Below are 17,531 nucleotides of genomic sequence, written 5' to 3' on the forward strand. Positions count from 1 at the left end.
GATCCAAGTGCATCATATAAATAATACAAATTGACTAAAGTTTACCTAGCCATTGAGACTCCTTTTGCAGTCTAGTGAAAAAGAAACCTGTGGGCTACTTCTCAGAATAGTGATAAGTACAAAAGTAAAGGAGATTAAAGGAAACCAAGTATACTGAAACACAGTATCAATGTATTTAAAATATTCGTGACATAGTATATATGCTTCTTTATTAACACATGAAGTAACTAGCTCTAGTCATGGGTCTAATAACTTTAATTGCCAGTATTTTGCAATATCTGCAGGAATTTAATTGCTGTTGGTTATGGAGTTGTAGATATTTTATTGTTTGTATTCATAGATGAAGAAAATGCTAGATTTCAGTTAGAGCTTAGTGAAAATAAAGATGATTTCCCTTCATCCAGATTCCACTGGCCTCATGGATCCCACCCAGTGAGCCCTTTCGGGAATCCTTAGTCTTCCAGGGGAGCTCTCAGCCGGCAGAGTCACCCTCCACGCCAGAGGGTATCTCCAGGGGAGCTTCCTCCTTACGGCTGACCTCCTCGGTAGGCTGGAGTTGCCTGTGGGTCCTGGTGGAGTAAACACCACTGGCAAGGAGAAAGCCCAGTCCTGACTATTGCTGCCTGACTCCCACAAAAGCATGGGTGTTCCACATGACAAATCCTCACTTAGACTGCTTGCACATAAGGAGGGAATTTGCTTTGTCTCGGGACTAGAAGCTCCGAGAGGCCGCTTTCAGGGTTCAGGGATTCTGCATTCAGCAATGTCACAGGGATATTGTTCCCTTTGGTCTCTCCTCTTTGCCATCATAGCTTTAACTTCATCCTAAGAGTGTCCCCTTGTGATCATAAAATGGCTACCAGCAACAACTGGAGTCACATGTTTCCTTATTTACACCCCATAGAAAACAGCAAAGGCCTCTCCTTTAAATGTTAATTAAAATTCTTCAACTTCTGTGTGGCTCATCTTAGATTGCTGCCTTCCTCCCTCCTCCCTGGAGCTGGGGCTCAAGTAGGTGTCACTTAAAAGTATATGGCTGTGTAGAGGTGATCTGTAGGTGCCAATGTTAAATAAGCGTTCTATTTTCATTTTTGTTTTGTTTCTTCTTTCGTTTTTGTTTTTTGGACAAATAACAGTCTACTCCAGACCTCAAGGAGATCCCATGGCCCTGCCCAGAAGTGAGAAACAAATTAGAGTAATAGGCCATACACCTGCCTGCAGAGACCCCCTCCCATATCTCCCTCCGTGTGAGCCTGCGGAGACGTTGGAGAATGCCTGTTAGCTCATCAGGGGCAAGACCAGCTTCTGCTTAGAGTGGGAGGAAATGGATCCCTTTTCTTTGTTCAATTTTCCATATTTTTCCTCTCCTGATTCTTAGCACGCTACTGACCTGATTTAATTGTACATATTGGAAACTGATTTATTAAGTAAAAAATGAAAAATTGTTTCTCAGAAAAGGGCTGATTAGCATGAAATGTTAGTGAGCATCCTTGTTCCAGCAAGAAAAAGAGTGTGCCATCAACAGAAAGAGAATTCTGGCCCTGGAGAGTCCTAAACTTGTGTCTGAGGGGTCTGTGTGCTCAGGGACAACAGCCATGAAGGTGAAGGTGGAGGGAGGAAGTCGTAGTGAAGGCTAGGAAGCGGGAGGGGAGGAAAGCCCAAAGGAAAAGGGCCCTGGGAGCTCAACTAGGACAGACATTGCCGAGAGGTCAATTTGGAGGAGGACAAAGTGTCCTGGGATTTAGCAACGCCAGATCATTGGTGCCTATCAGTCAGAGCACTCTCAGTGGAGTGGCAGGATGCAGAGTTGAAAGGGTGCTGAGGAATGAGTGAGCACCAAGGAAATGCCCACAGTGGTGCAAGCAACTCTTGAAAACAGTGGCAGGAAACAGGAGTCATTTGAGATGTCTATTTTCTTCTCTTCCCCCGCTCCTCCCCCTCCACCCCTTCTTGCTCTCCCTCTGCTGAAGGGACTAGCAGGTTTAAATGAGGGGAAAGAGAAAAAGAGGGAATGGCCATTAATAAAGGGTCCCTGAGAAGTCAAGATGGGCTAAGGTCCAGATAGTTTCTGCTGGCTGTTATGATAACAAATCCTACCAAAAAAAGAAGCTGTAATAGAAGTTGGTGGGTAGTAGGTAAAACAATTATAGGAATAAAGTAGATACAAAAAAGGTCAAGAGAAAAAAAAAAATTGAAATTTACAAATAAAGGAAGAATAAACATTTTCAATAAGACTAAACAAACAGTGAAGATAAGGAAAAAAAGAAATAGATTTAAGTAAAAGTGGAGAAATAGTAAGAGAATAAGTTATATCTATGAAGTGAATGAAGGGATGAAAGCTGGACATTTAAGTCCAGTAACTGAACATTAAAAGTAAAGAGATTGAGAACAAAAATAAAGAACTGTATTTTCTCCTTCAAATCAAAAAAGAGTTTAACAAAGGGAAAATAAGGAAAAACAAGGTAGCCAGGAAACCTAAAGATTAAAGAGATTGTAGTCTAACGTAGAAATAGGAAAGCAAATAACCAGAACATACCTGATAGTAGCAGTATCTGAATCCAGGGTGACTAGTTAGGCTTGTTTTTGTTTTTACTACTTTTGTAGAGAACAGCTGATAGAACATTGCCCAAGTCAGAACATCCCCACATGAAACAAAGGTTTTGGCACAAGCTTTTTCCTTGTATCCGTTCCTGCTTAATCTGTCATTCTTCCTTTCCTCCTTTCAGTAAATTAAGCTTCTACTCTGTTGCAGACAAGTTGGAAGAGATGCTAGGTCTCACACCTAGGAGATGCTCAGAATAAACAGCCAGTTTCTAATTCAGTATGATAGATGCTAAAATGGATTTAATCTCGGGCACCATGGAGACATGAATGCAGCACCTTAGGAGGCCAGGAAGGCCTCGGAGAAGGTACATGAGCAGAATCCTGAAGCATAGGCGATGTTCGGCAAAGGAGTGGTAGGAGTAGCGTTTCAGGCAGAGGAAAGTGAATGATGACACATGAGCTCTGAGAGCGAGATGCAGTATGGCAGCTACACAGTGAGGCAGGTATGCCGTGCACCCAGAGGAGTTGGGGATCTTCCATTGTGTGCTTCAGCCCCACGGGACTTTGACCGCGGCCACAGATTGATGCTTCACCAGGTGTGGAAGACACGATAATGTGGTGACATCTGCTTATTAGGTGGAATTTGCATTTTTAAAAGATAAGGTCTCATGAAGTCAAATGAATCAAAGTGGAGAGGTTCAGGCTGCTGGGTTGGGAAAGAGATTTTATTTTTTTACTTATTCACTCATAGAGCCCTTTAGATGTTTATATATGCTTTGTGCCAGAATAGTCTTCCTCCCTTCCTATCACAGTGAAACTTTTCAGAACTTGATTATCCTATAGTGTCATAGCTTTGGTTATCTATCATCTTTCTTGGTTTTCACAAGAGTTTAAGAGAAGAGATTAATTTTTGTTCCATGTGCTAATTCTCTTCACTTTTGCGCGCGCGCACGCACACACACACACACACACACATATGTGCTAATTCTCTTCACTTTTGCGCGCGCGTGTGCGCGCGCACACACACACACACACCCCTTTTTGCTTGGGCAGTTTTCCAGGATTTCATGTAGGTTTCTTTGCATTATTTGTTGCTCTTTTCCTTTCCTAAAGTAGGCACTTTTCATGTTGGTACTTCATACCACCTCGTTGATATTTAATTTCTGTGCCAGGCATGCATTCAGAGGTTCGATAAGATTCAAGACCTCGATGTTTGTTTCCATTGTATTTCTCTGTGGTACTTAGTAAATCTAAGTTAATGTTCATTTAGGTGAGGGTTCCGTAATTGTTTCTGGACAAAGAGTAAATAAAAAGCCTCTGTACTGTTTCTGGACCCAGCAGGAAAGGGCATATAGGGGAAAAAAAAAAAAGTGAAGTTAATTTTTGCTGAAATATAGTATTTTTCAGCTTTATTTGGGGTATAATTGACAAAATTGTAAAGTATTATACCACAATATTTTATGTCATCTGTAATTTCACATTATCATGGTAACATCTAATAAGTTTTTCCTGACACTGTTGCTAATAAATGCAGAGAAGTCAGAAGTGATGTCCTCTTCTGAATTTGGCAAGTGAAAAAAAACAAAAAAGCAAAGGTAAAATGATTTCAAATTTGAGAAAAATTGCTATTGGACAGATTTATTATGGTGCATAATTGTGTAGATATTTTATGCTATTCTGTGTCTTCACTTAATAAAGCACTTCAAGTAAAAATAACTAGTATTAAATTTTGAAGTGCCACTTGATCACAGTCAGCAGTCCTCTTGGGAAGTTTAGAGCTGTTAACATTATTTTTATTGTTCAAGTTATTTTTTAATTACAGGAAGGAATTAGTAGATAAAACAAGCATCCTACAGTATTACGTGTTCATAAAAACCCCGTATTTTCTTTTTCTGAATAATGAAAAACTGCTTCCATGAATAGGAATTTGGATCTTATTCTTGCATATCATTGTATGTTGTATTCTTACTGAAAGAAATGTTTTCAGAGACCTTTTATGGATGATGATTAGGGTAAGTTTGGGGGAACAGAGACATTCTTAACTCATGCAGTCTGTTGTTGCAATTTGTCTTCATCATGCAGTTGTTCAGAGAATCTGTTCTTAGTGAGCAGGGATTCCTTTAAGAGAGAGGTTGTGCTATGTGGTTGCACCCTTTGCTGGGTCTTTTCAGTCTTAGATGTTGTGACTTTTACTGAACTGCTGTTGTTAGTGGACAGTGACACTGTCAAAGCAATAAGGAGCGAGGATGACTCAGGAGCTGTTAGGAGCGAGGGGTGTGGGGGCTGGGGGGCTGTGCTGCCAAACTGTGGATGGATTTCATGTACTTCTTCAGAGTCCCCGTAGCACCAGATTGGGTCACTAGGAGAAGACAGGATGACACCCATAAAGGAAAGGATTTAATGTTTGAAGCACCCAGGAGTAGAGGCATTATTATAGATTTTTTCACATACATAACTCTTATGAAGTAAGAATTTTATCTCAATCTTTATAAATAAGTAAAATTGAAGAAGAAAGAATTGAACCTGTGACATTTGCTCAGTTAGTAAGTAGTCGATCTAGAATTTGGCCTCCAGGTCTTAGTAGTCCATAACTGTGTTGTTTCCTCTTTATCATTCTGATGGCGCATGAAATCATAAGGAGGTTGGGAGAGTCATAGAAGACAAATATACACATCTCCATAAACAATTTTTTATTCTGCATTTTCTTCAGGGTTTGTGCAGCAGCGTGTTTTGAAAAATCACAAATGAAACACCAAAAACCTTCTTTGCTCCCTGTTTGGATGTGGTATTGGAAGTTTTCCCAAGACAATGAGGTTATCCTAACACATCACCCAGACGCCCAGATTTTAAAGCAGTGTAATAATCTGTGAAACAGATATTACTCAAAGTAAACAGTCTGCTTCACGATTTCAGAGTTTCACAATGTCTTGCTGGTGTCTTTCAATAGTTGACTACTGAAACCATGACATAGGCTTTTTTTCTCTGTGTTTAAGGTGAGTCATAGTTGTAGAAAATATCAGTCATGACAGGTTATGAAATCATCTCCCATTCACAATATATTAGGAGCAAATATGCTCTCATAGCTATCCCTTTGCAAATCTTAAGAGAATTGGGGTAAAGACGTTATTTAAGTTGAAATGATACACATAACATCTCTCTGTAGAGACATCTCTACATTTTACAGTTTCTTTAAGTAACGTAAACATTTCATTTTTTTTACTAAGCAGTGTGGAAAGCAAACATTTTTACTAAGCAGAGTTATGGAAAGCAAACATTTCCCCACCAGTTGTGTCTTCTTTCACACTTAATTATTGATTAATAGTTATTTAATATTTTTATTGCTTACTTGCTTCCAGTGTTATCTTTTTGTGCTGTGTTCCCCTTCCTCCCTCCCCAGACTGCACAGTACTAGCAGTGACTGACTCCAGGAGGCATAGGGCCCGCTGTCCCCTGGCACTATGGACTGGCAGTCTCCACACTTGCCTTTAGTAACATCTTTTCCCCCTTCTGGACTGCCCTCCCTTTCATTTTAACCTGCTATAAATATAAGGATAGGGAATGGGAAGAGCAGTCAGGGACAGCTTCTTAAGATTTGCAAAAGGTATCAGAGCTGTGATGACCGTATTTGCAGAATCCAAAATTGAAATGTACTTAAGGGTATTTGAAACAAGCTGCTCCCCCAAATCTAGGACAATGGACATATAATTTTTAGTTCTGAGGGGACAGTCTTGGTGTGTCTGTTAGACAGATGGATACATTAAGTTAATGTATGTAGCCTAATGTGGAACTGTTGAGTACTTTTTACCAATAAATATAAATTAGAGGAATAATCTATTCTAATATTATGTTACTTTGATTCTTTAAACTCTCAAATAACAGGCCAAAAGCAAACTTTTCTAAATCCTTAGACACTAAGAAATTTGAGCATGCTTGAATTTCAAACAAGACCACTTGGTAACTGAACCAAAAGTTAGTTTGGCTTCTTCCTTTACTCCAAACAAAACCAGTCTTTTCATGGAGGTGGTAGAAGATGGGGTGTGGACAAATGTGTAAGTGCACACAAGTGAGCAGAAGTCAAAGGTAGATTAGTCTCTGGGGGTTTTCTGGCTTTGCCTTTTTGTCCTCCTCTCTTTACCAGCCAGCACTGGATGTTACAGTCTTCTTTATTTTTATCTATAAAGTTAATCCGAATTTTTCTCTGTTTTAATTTGCATTACAGGAGTGTCTCTTCCTGTACAGATATGGATTCATACTCATTGCACTGTCCTTTGTGGATGTGTTCATATCTGTTCTGCCAGTGAGCTGCTTGATGTGCTTTATAGAACAGTTGAGCACTTTGATCAAGAGTTGATTTTTATTTATCTTTACTTGAGAAAAAATTTAATGTATTTTTTTTTTTCTTTTCTGTTTAGTTGCTGATCATCTGGGCTGTGATCCTCAAACACGATTCTTTGTCCCTCCCAATATCAAACAGTGGATTGCCTTGCTGCAGAGGGGAAATTGCACATTTAAAGAGAAAATATCACGGGCTGCTTTCCACAATGCAGTCGCTGTGGTCATCTACAATAATAAGTCCAAGGAGGAGCCAGTCACCATGACTCATCCAGGTAAACAAGAAAAGGAGGTTATAGATATGTTTTTCCTCATAGACTTTATTGCCTTATAGTAAGCATTCCACCTTCACTGAAACCATATCATTTTCAACATAATTCCCTAAGTATATTTATTTTTGGTATTACTGTTTGCTTGTTAAAATGAATGTCTTTTCCCTTCAGCTGAAATTTTTTTTCTTTTTCTTAATTGATCATAAGAGCCTGTAAAACTTGCACTTACTAAGTAACTGGCTGTGATTGAATCCTTAGTCATTTTACATTTCTACATTTTGTTTGAACTTTGAAAAATAATGCATTCAATCATTTGTCCAGGTACATCATGGATTCTCAAGGCTTACCTATTTGAGAAGATGCTTTTATCTTGTCAGGATCAGTGATGAAAATGACTTAGTAATTAGCATAATTACAATAGTATTTATTTCTTTGGAAGCATTTAGGATATTTCCAATATAATTTTTAATAACAATTTTTACAGTTTATTGAGCACTTACTGTTTATATGCCAGGCACTATGATATGGGCTTTTTTGTTTTTGTTTTTTAATAGACTTTATTTTTAGAGCAGTTTTAGCAATAGGAAATGGCTTTATGTTATAATTAAATACATAGAAAATTAGAGAGAATAACGTAGGTAAGTAAATTGGTACAATACTTTGGAGAGGAGTTTGGCACTATATGATATCATTAAAGAACTCCCACATTGTAGCTTAGTAATTTTACACCTAGACATACAGTACTTTTTTTTTCAAACAGTGTGCATATAGATCACCTGGGAATCTCATTAAAATGTAGATGCCGATTCAGTCGTTCTGTGGTACACCCTGAGCGGCTGTATTCTTAACAAATTTCTGGATGATGCTAATGCCACTGGTCCACAGATCTGGCTTTGAGAAACGAGGAAGTAAAGACAGGAAACGTAGGTGTCATTCCCAGATTTTGCACTGACTTCCGCTGTGACATAGCCACGTTACCTCCTGAGTGGGAAGGCTTCTTCTGCACTACTTCTGTGGCAGGCGATGACCCCTGTTGTGGAGGACAACAACAGGAAAGCTGTGTGCCGAGAACCACTTGCTCTCCTGGCTCTTGGACACCTTACAGCTGCTCTCTGCCTCCAGATGCCCTTCTCTCCCTGGGGGACAATACTGACCACATGAGGGGCAAGGACCCATGCAGCAGATCTCAAGGGGTGAACCTAGAGATCCCCGTTTTAGCCTCCCTTGCTCACAGGTCAGTTCTATCCACCCTTCATCTGGGTAGAGAAGGCTGTGTGTCGCGCATTCTGATAGCAACTGCTAAGAGTTGGAAAACAAAACCTCTAGATCATGGCCTCAGCATATTTATAGTCCGTGGCCCCTGCAGCCTTCACAGTGCCTTTTCATACCTCTTTGACAGTATTGTCCTTTTCCTTTTATGTTGTCATTATTTGCATACTTGACTGGCAGTCGGAAAAGTGCCTCAAGTGTCTTTAAGTGAAGTTTGTCTTACCTTTCTGTTCTCGGCAATGCTCAGCAGAATGCCTGGAGCAAAGTAAAGTGTGCTCCTCCGAAATCAAGGCATTGCATTTTCGTTAAGCTTTTTTTCAACTTTAGGACATATAACTAATTTTAAAATTAGTTTTAATTTAAATTAAAACTAATTTTAAAATTCTAAAACATCATTAAGTTTAAGTATTTTGTTTTCTTGCCTTGTCAGCAATATCCAAGAGCTTGTTTGTGTTTGTTCTAATCGATGCCCTTCATCTGGTGACTGAAGGACATTTTTCCCAATGCAGTGTTTGTGACATCACTGACAGGAAAGACCGCTCAATTTGTGGTTTTATTTGTTACCTCTAGTTAGCAGGATGAATTCTTTGTAATGTAGTTAGCGGATATGTGGTAGTATAAAGGGGAAGTTATGGCTCTTTGGTAGTTTAAAATAATGCACATTTGTTTAAAAGTTAAGGATTTATTTTCTTGGTTTTAAAAAATTGACATAGACTTTACTGTTATTGTTTAACAGCCTTAAGCTGTGTCAAGTTATTGTCAAATTGAAAATCTCTAATAGTTTTGTTTGTACATCATTATGAGAATGTGGATATTCTTTCCATTGTTAAAAGGAAGATGAGGTAAATTAGATAAACATATAACCAAATAATAATGTTGCTTTTCTGTCTTTTTATCAGTCAGCAGTATTAGATGCTTCTTATTGTTACTTTGTCTGATTGAACAGAATTAAATTGAATGACTCTTCCCCTGTTTTCCATCTTATTCTCTTAAAAAATTACATAGCTCAATATTATCTAGTAGTGACTAGGAAAATATCATTTCGTAAAGTGTAGGATATTCACCTTGTGAATATAAAAATCACATTTTATGAAAACAGATAAATCACAAACACATTGTAAAATACCTTTAAATGTCAGTACTTTAGGCCACTTAATATAAATCTATTATCTTTATTCGAAAAGCCCATGGAGAAAATGAATAACATAATAGTCATACTATTGTTTTACTGTTTAAAGTTTTTAGGTTCTAATTGAATATGGATTTAATTACCTCAGAAAAGATGGAGCCTGCAGTCTAAATGTACTACTGTGGCAGGAAATAAGAGTTTAAATTTTATGTCTTTTTCCTTGAATTTGCAAGTATTTCTCCTGTATCTTTTTGTGATCCATACTTTTTTTAAAAAAATTCATAATTATCCAATAAAAAAAAAAACAAAAAGCAACTGCTTAGGCGGTTGCTTTTTAAAAATAACTGCTGGTGATTCTGTTTTAAAACTTTTGCATAAGCTCTGAATTTTTCCTTTATTTTTCTGAATCTTAAGTGGAAATGGAGACCCCTCCCTCCCTCCCTCCCTTGAGCTATTTCCTCTGTTAGCCTTCCTGTCTGGCTTGGATACTGCAGGTTCTATGCAGTCCTGGGCAGGCTGTTGAAACTCATCACTTGGTTTTCCTTTTTATCTTTCTTGTGCTTATCCTTTCCTTTCCAGCAGCAAAAGAGGAAGAAGCTAAAATAATATAAAGGAGCAACATGGGTTTAGAATACTGGCTTGGAAATCAGTTCCCTTACCTTTCGATTGGTGCCCTGCAATGCTCTTCAATTCACGGTTTTCTTGCAGGGATGTAGATAAGGGCTTTTGGGGATGAGATAATTCTTTGCTCTGCAGGACCTTTGCATTACAGAGTGGTTTGCCTCCTATGCCCATGCCTCTGACTGCCAGCGCCCCCCCTCCATGTTTGTTTCAGTGGAAAAGCATTCTCAGAGATTCCAGACAGACACAACCCAGAAGGGCGTTTCTGCCCCTGTGGAGACCCTTTGTCAAACTCTAGTCTAAGGAACCTTTGGAGGAGGAATGAAAAGGGATCCCTCATTGGTGAGGGGACTGGGTTAGGCTTTTATATTTACTCACTTATTAACATTTCTGGAATTCTCTATTAGTTTACACAGTTCTAAGTTCCATCTGTTGTCATTACCCTTTCAACTCAGATCTTTTGTATATATCTCATTTCTTTCAGTGCAGTCCTGCTGGTGATGAATTCCCTCATCACTCATTTATCTGACAATGTCTTTTTTTGCCATCATTTTTCAAGGGCATAGGTACAGAATTCTGGGTTGACGGTATTTTCCTTTCAGCACTTTAGAATTGTTTGTTTTGTAGCCTCCTTTTTCCTGATGAGAAGTTGTTGTCTTTTATATGAGTCTTTTTAAAATAAACTTTATTTTATTCATAACAGTTTTATATTAATAGAAAAATTGCAAAGATAGTACAAAGAATTTCCATAGACTCTGTACCCAGTTTCCCCTATTGTTAGCATCTTACATTAGTATGGTCCATTTGTTATAATTAATGAACCAATATTGAGACATTAACTGAAGTCTATACCTTATTCAGATTTCCTTAGTTTTTATCTGTTGTCCTTTTTCTGCACCAGGATCCCATCCAGGATACCACATTATATTCAGTCTTGTGTCTTCTTAGGCTCTTCTGGGCTATGGCAGTTTCTCAGACTTCTCTTGTTTTTTATAATCTTGATTAGTTTTGAGGTCTGCTATTTTATAGTAGAAGGTCCCTCAGTTGTAACTTGTTTGATGTTTTCCTCATGATTAGACTGAGGATATATGGGTTTTAGGGAGGAAGACCACAGAAGTGAAGCGCCACTGTCATCACATTTTATCAAGGATGCATACTATCAGCGTGAATGGTCACCTGGCTAAGGTGTGTTTGTCAGGCTTCTCTACGCTCCTCACTCTCACTCTCGAGATAGAGGTCACTGTGCCCAGGGAATTAGGCTCCCCTCCTGAGGACAGAGCGTCATAACCTTACTTGGAATTGATCTGCACTGTCACTCTTCCTCATTTATGAATTTATTCAGTCATTGACTTACATCAGTATGGACTCATGGATTTTTTATTTTATGTTTTGTATTTTTGACTAATTCTTGAATTTAATGAATGTTCTGAATATTTTTGTCACAGCCAATAGATTTTAAGCAAAATTATTAGGGAGACACTAAGATAATTTTTGGTAATTGAACATTTAAAATTTCGGATTTAGGCCATTGAATCTTCTGAAATTTTCGATATAATATTTATAGTGTCAACTTTGTTTTTTATTTTTAGGGGTTTTTTTTTTAATTTTCAGTTGCAGTTGAAATTCAATATTATTTTATATTAGTTTCAGGTATACAGCATAGTGGTGACATTGGTTAACGAAATCCAGCAAGTTTCCACTGTATACTTTAACAGTAAGGCATATATATATTTACACTGTGTGTTCACCTCCCAGTCTCATGCTACTTTTGAAATTGGAAGTATTGTATTCATTTTAGCATTTTATTTTAATAAAGACTGTGAAAAACTGATGTCCAAAAAGATGGAAAAGTCTGTAAACAGTGTTTTATCAAACACAATTTGGAATTTAAGCATCAAAATGAATAATGATAGTAATTATTTCAGGCCATTAAATAAAACGGGCACCATAAGTTCATACTGATCTAAAAACTGAAAGTAAATTGAAAGTTTGATTTACTTAGTCTCAAAATACCTCCCCACAGAATATATATTCATTACAAAGAGAGAAAAGAGTAAGTTCACAGTGGAAATGCTCAGAGGACAGCACTTTTACCAGGTGATCAAGGTACACTTCATCAGGCATGGGATACGCCCAAAATGCACTGCCTGATAGTGCACCTAGTAGGGCACAGCATCAGTCCTGTGTCATGTCACATGACCTGACCTGGCCACAAGGAGACACCAGAGAAATCCAGAGTGAAGGGCATGCTACAGAATAACTGGGCTATAATCTTCAAAAGTGTCAAGGTCTTGAACATCAAGGAAATTCTGAGAGACTGTTCCAGACTGCTGGAAACTAATGAGACTTGACGGCTAAATGCGACTCATGGCTCTGATGTGGACTGCTATAAAGGACATTATTGGAGACCTGGGGAAACTTGAATGGACCCTCAGATTAGACAGCAGTGTTAATTTCTTGATTTGGTGATTATACTCTGTTTATAAATGTTTTTTGTTTGTAGAAGAATACACACTAGTGTTTGGGGGTGATGAGACATACTAGTAGCTTAATCTTGAACAGTTTTAGCAAAAGAGGTCTTTATATAGTTCTAACTTTTCTGTAAATGTTAAAGTCTTTAAAAATTTTTGTTTTACTGAATAATTTGGGACTCTGGGAAGTGTTGGAATTCCGGAAGAAGACATCTTCGACTCCCTGACGGACTGTTGTATGGACAAGGAGTTTTCATTGATCCTGGGAAGTACCACTGGAAGCTGGGGTATTTCACATAGTTAGTGGCATCTTACAATTTATTGACAGGACTTATTCATCATTATGTGCAATAATGATGCACCCGAATAGTTGATGCTATTTTATACCATCAGTAAGTGAAATACAATTTATTTATTGGGTGGTGCTTCTCCAGAGAGGAGAACCAAGAGCCGTAAATGGGCTTTTAGGAGTCAAGATTTTATTTACAATGAAGACCTAATACTCTCAACTACCTAGCAGCTACTTAAAAAGAATCAGTAATTTATAGGGGGTTCCTGCATTATGTCAAAGATGACCCCTGAGAACTCTGTTAACTAAAAGATTCCAGGACTGCTGACTGGTGATTTGTCTTCGTAATTACCCCCTACCTTTCTGTCTCTCCTGTGAAGGAAGAAAGTGGCTTTCTCTTCCATGCAGGTCTTTGCTTCTGCCAGCTTTTCCTTTTTATGATGTGGAAAAACAAACTGAGAAATTAGATAATGAGTGCATACAGTCAGGAAGTAGTTTAAGGACAAAAGAAGCTGACATTTGAGTGCTGGGCATTGAGCCTTTGAGTGCAGCTGAAGAACTTCCTGCCCAAGAAATAAGAGGAATGAGGGATCAGTAGACCCTTGTTCTTTTTGAGGACAGACTACTGCCCCATGTCATCAGGAATTACCAAGTGACTGGACTCACGCAGTGGCTCACACGTTGAGCTCCCGAATGTCATCCTCGTGGTAGGAGATTCAGGTTCAAGCCTCAGCACAAGTGCAATTTAGTCAGCCCTGTGGGTCCTTGTGTGCACTGACTAGGTGCTGTGGTGAGGTGTTTTCTTGATTTCATACAGCTGCTTTCAGACCCACCCACTTTCACACTAATGGAACGTCACCTTTCATCCACGTGCTCCACACTCTGTGCTCCTGCAAATCGCAGTCACTCCCTGCCTGTCACTTCTCCACAGTCATCACAGGCCTTGACTCCTGCCATCATGCGGCCAACTTCAGGATCTATGTAGAACGCGAACACCCCAGCCTAAAGTTCCTGCTTTGGGTCCTTTGACCATTCCACCTCGCCAGAAGCCTGGTCCCAGAGCTCCTCTCCTGGGCCTCATTGTCTCCCAGAACTGTGGAGTCTCAACTCCAGCGTCCTGTCATCTGACTGATGGCTTCTTCCCTTTCTCTTCCTCTCCTTCTGTCATTTGGTTTCACTGAAGCATCCAGTTCCTTGAGCCCTCTCTCCATCCTCCTCCTCCACACTTCACTCCTCCATTCTATTTGGACCACGTGAGCCACTGTTTCAGTCACTCTGACCAGCAGTTTCATTTGGTCATTGAAGAGTATCGGCCATCACATGATTGTCAATTACCTTTAGGCCTATTTGGCTCCCAAATGCCTCGAATATCAGGGTAAGGAGTTTGAACTTTACTTAGCTGACAGAAGGGACACATCAAAGGCTTTAAACAGAGGAGTGACATGACAAATGCATTTTTTAAAAAACCACAGACAAATCTCAGGAAATTCATAACTGATATAACCTGTCATGTCCATCTGTCAGAATTATCGCCATACGAATTTAATAAAGAATGTTGCATATCTTTTTGTTTCTCTTGAGTTCTTTAAGGGGTCAGTGAAGAGAAGAATGAGGAGCACTAGGTTTGAAGAAGTGAATGTGTTGCAGATAATCATTTGAGAAGGACTTCAGTTAAGTCAGTGGGAGGGAGAGTGAAGAGGCCTCAGACTGTTAGTGAGCAGACTCATGGAGACACCAGGAACAGGGCTGGCCGATCTGTACAACTTTACTGAGATAGTATTACAGAAAACCCCTGAGTTAAACCTAACTGTTCCCTCAGCAGCAGCCATTCTAGAACTTTAGAGCAGTTTTAATCTCTTTCATTTAAAGTATGTGACGTTCTGCTTTACATATAAATAGGCCATTGAATTCTCTAGGAATAACTGATGCCATTGATAGTGACCTACCAGAAGTTACGAAGGTATCCTTGCAGACACCTTAATGTGGGAATGCAGCATCCCCCAAACTCTTTATGGCAAGTTTTCTAGGATTATCTGAGAGCTTTAAAATTCCTTAAAACTTTAGCAGTTAATTTGAACTGAACAGACAAGTTCATCTATTAAGGCATAAGACCACTACTAAGTGGGATTTTCACAGGGATGTTGTTTTCTTAAAAAACAGGTAAGCTTACAGTAAAAAAAAGTAAAAACCGCTTACAGGAAAAGCATCTCTCTCCACTATAGCCTGGTGCCTCACACAAGTCCTTTGCTGTCTTCTTGGCTCTGCCTTTCTGGGGTTCAAGAATCAGCTGGGCTCTCCTTGAGATTTATTCCCAGGGCAGGGGAGGCTGGGCTGGGGTAGATTTCCGATACTCCCCCACTGGGGGTCTCCCTGAGCTGAGGCACGAATCCTCCTGGAAGCCAGACCAGTTGTGCTGGTAGCAGGGTCCTGAGTGCTGGAGGACCAGGGGGAGAATAAGAGTTCTAGAATTCTTTGGTGGAGGCTCTTTGGTTTTCTCCCCGGGATGCCTTCCTGTACTCTCTGTGAGTAATAGTAGCACAAGTAGGATTAGCTCAGTAAGCTGTAGCATTTCCTGAGCATCTCCCATGAGTCCTGCAGGTAATATCTCATTTCGTGAAAGAAGAAACTGAAGTTCAGAGAGGTTAGGTATCACGCTGGGGTTTGAACCTAGACCTTCGGACTCAGCATCCGAAGGAGGTGAATTCTGAGGTTCTTTTTGATTTTGTAGTCTGGATTATAGCAGCATTACCATATTTTTCCACTTATCTTTTTTTTCCCCATTAGAAATAGAATTGCCAGGAGTGGGGGGGCTCATCTTTACAGAAAAAATTGCCCACCCAGCAGTTCTATTTTTTTATGAAAAAAAAAGGTAGAAAAATATGTTAAAGTCTCTGATTACAGAGCCACTTTACCCGATGTAGGAGGAGTTATAGCATTAGAAAATCACCATTTTGCAAATACTGCTATAGTATCTGATTCAGGCGGCATCAGTGGGTGCTGAGTGCATTGAATGAAAACTTACTTGGGAACTGGATATTCTGAGAGCATCCGCCCCCCCACATGGCTTATTAAAAAGAGAGAAGCATTCGTTTACAGTGGAGAAACCCTGAAGACAGTAGATTAGTCAAGTGATAAAATGTGCCATCACCAGGAAAGGTAAAACCTGGCACAAGCTTCCTAAGGTACACTTGAAGAATAGCATCACCCGCATAGCCTTCCTACCAGAAATGTTCACTTCCGAGTGCTAATCACGAAGAAACAATCAGACAAATGCAGAGTAAGGGACATTTTCAAAACAAAGTGTATGTTGTGAATGACGAGAAGTGACTGAGGACCTGCTTTAGACCTGAGGAGACCAACAAAATGAGATTAAGTAAGCACAATGCCCACAAAATTTGTTTGGGTGCTGGGTACTAAACTGAACAGTCTGAAAGCTGTTATTAGAAGCAGGCAAGATATGTGAGTGTGGACTGTATACTGCAGAGCGGTGTTGTGCTGGAGTCCTTTTTCTTGAGTATGATAAATGAATTGTGGCGTTGGTCTTAGGAGATAATGCCAAAGTATTTAAGGAGGAAACGTCATGATGTTTACAACTTACTCTCAATTGGCTCAACAAAAATAAATATGTATAGAAAAGGTAAAATGTTGCCAGTCGACAAATCTTAAATTAAGAATGCACACATGTTCATATATTATTGAAATTCTGTGGGTTTGAAAGTTCTCAAAATAAAAGGAAAAAGAATTGAAATGAATGGAATGGAATGGAACGGAACGGAATGGAACTGAATTGAATTGAATTGAATTGAATTGAATTGAATTGAATTGAATTGAGAAAGTAGCCAGACTCAAGCAGTGGAAGCATAGATTCACATTAACGAATAACAGTGGAGAAAGTTTTCAAGAAAATAGGTGAAAGCAGGGATTGGGATGCTGAGGCATATCCATGATTTATGAGTAGTGTTTGCCAAGGGTTTAGGATGTGAGAGTGGTGACGGGTGTTCCAAATATGTGTCCTCTTGCCCTGAATGTTTGCATCATTACTGTCTGATTAGTCCTTAACGACTCAATCCAGCCCTAGTTGTGTCTTGACACTACATCTTCCCCGCTGTTAATATCCTGCAGAAGCTGAGCCAAGTCTTTGCAAATCTTTAAAAGTCTGGTGTCTGGGACATCCTTAAAGCGGGGTCTTTGAGGCCAGATTGGCTTTACGAGTGAGGAACGAGGCAGTCCATGAACTTCTCCCAAAGTGACCAGAACTGGGAGGGGCTTTTCTTTCAGGAGGGGCCCCATTATCAGATTCTTGGGGGATATACGACCTAATCTTCGCTAGTATTTTGATGACCTGCTGTAAATATTTTCATTTTGCTTGACCACAGTGTCTTAGTCTCCTGTCCTGTCATAGCCTGGTCTCCCTTGTACTGGTCTAGTGAAACTGCCTGTGTCTGGCTTCTCTCTCTGGTCCCTGTAAGAGTCTCCTTTGCCCTTTGAGGGTAGATGCAGTTTTCTATTCAGGAGCAGGTGTGAAGGAAAAAGCAGCACTGTGTGTGTCTCCTCTACCACTCACACAAGGCACCTTGCTTCTAACGCTTCTGGTCACCAAATGG

The 17,531-nt window shown here is 39.5% G+C and overlaps 1 protein-coding gene across 4 annotated transcripts in view; it reads left to right on the top strand.

The window, feature by feature from the left end:
- Positions 1-6,960: 6,960 nt before the first annotated feature.
- RNF130 (ring finger protein 130) overlaps positions 6,961-17,531 on the top strand; it is an 80,626-nt gene continuing 70,055 nt past the window's right edge. For all 4 annotated transcript variants that reach the window (XM_025040647.1, XM_015598154.1, XM_006923245.1 and 1 more), the window contains exon 1: positions 6,961-7,151. In XM_025040647.1, the coding sequence (XP_024896415.1) occupies positions 7,139-7,151 (13 nt within the window). In that variant the 5' untranslated portion in view covers positions 6,961-7,138. The remainder of the gene's footprint in view (positions 7,152-17,531) is intronic.

This window comes from Pteropus alecto, unplaced genomic scaffold (genome assembly GCF_000325575.1).
Source record: "Pteropus alecto unplaced genomic scaffold, ASM32557v1 scaffold78, whole genome shotgun sequence".
In the NCBI taxonomy this organism is placed as follows: domain Eukaryota; kingdom Metazoa; phylum Chordata; class Mammalia; order Chiroptera; family Pteropodidae; genus Pteropus; species Pteropus alecto.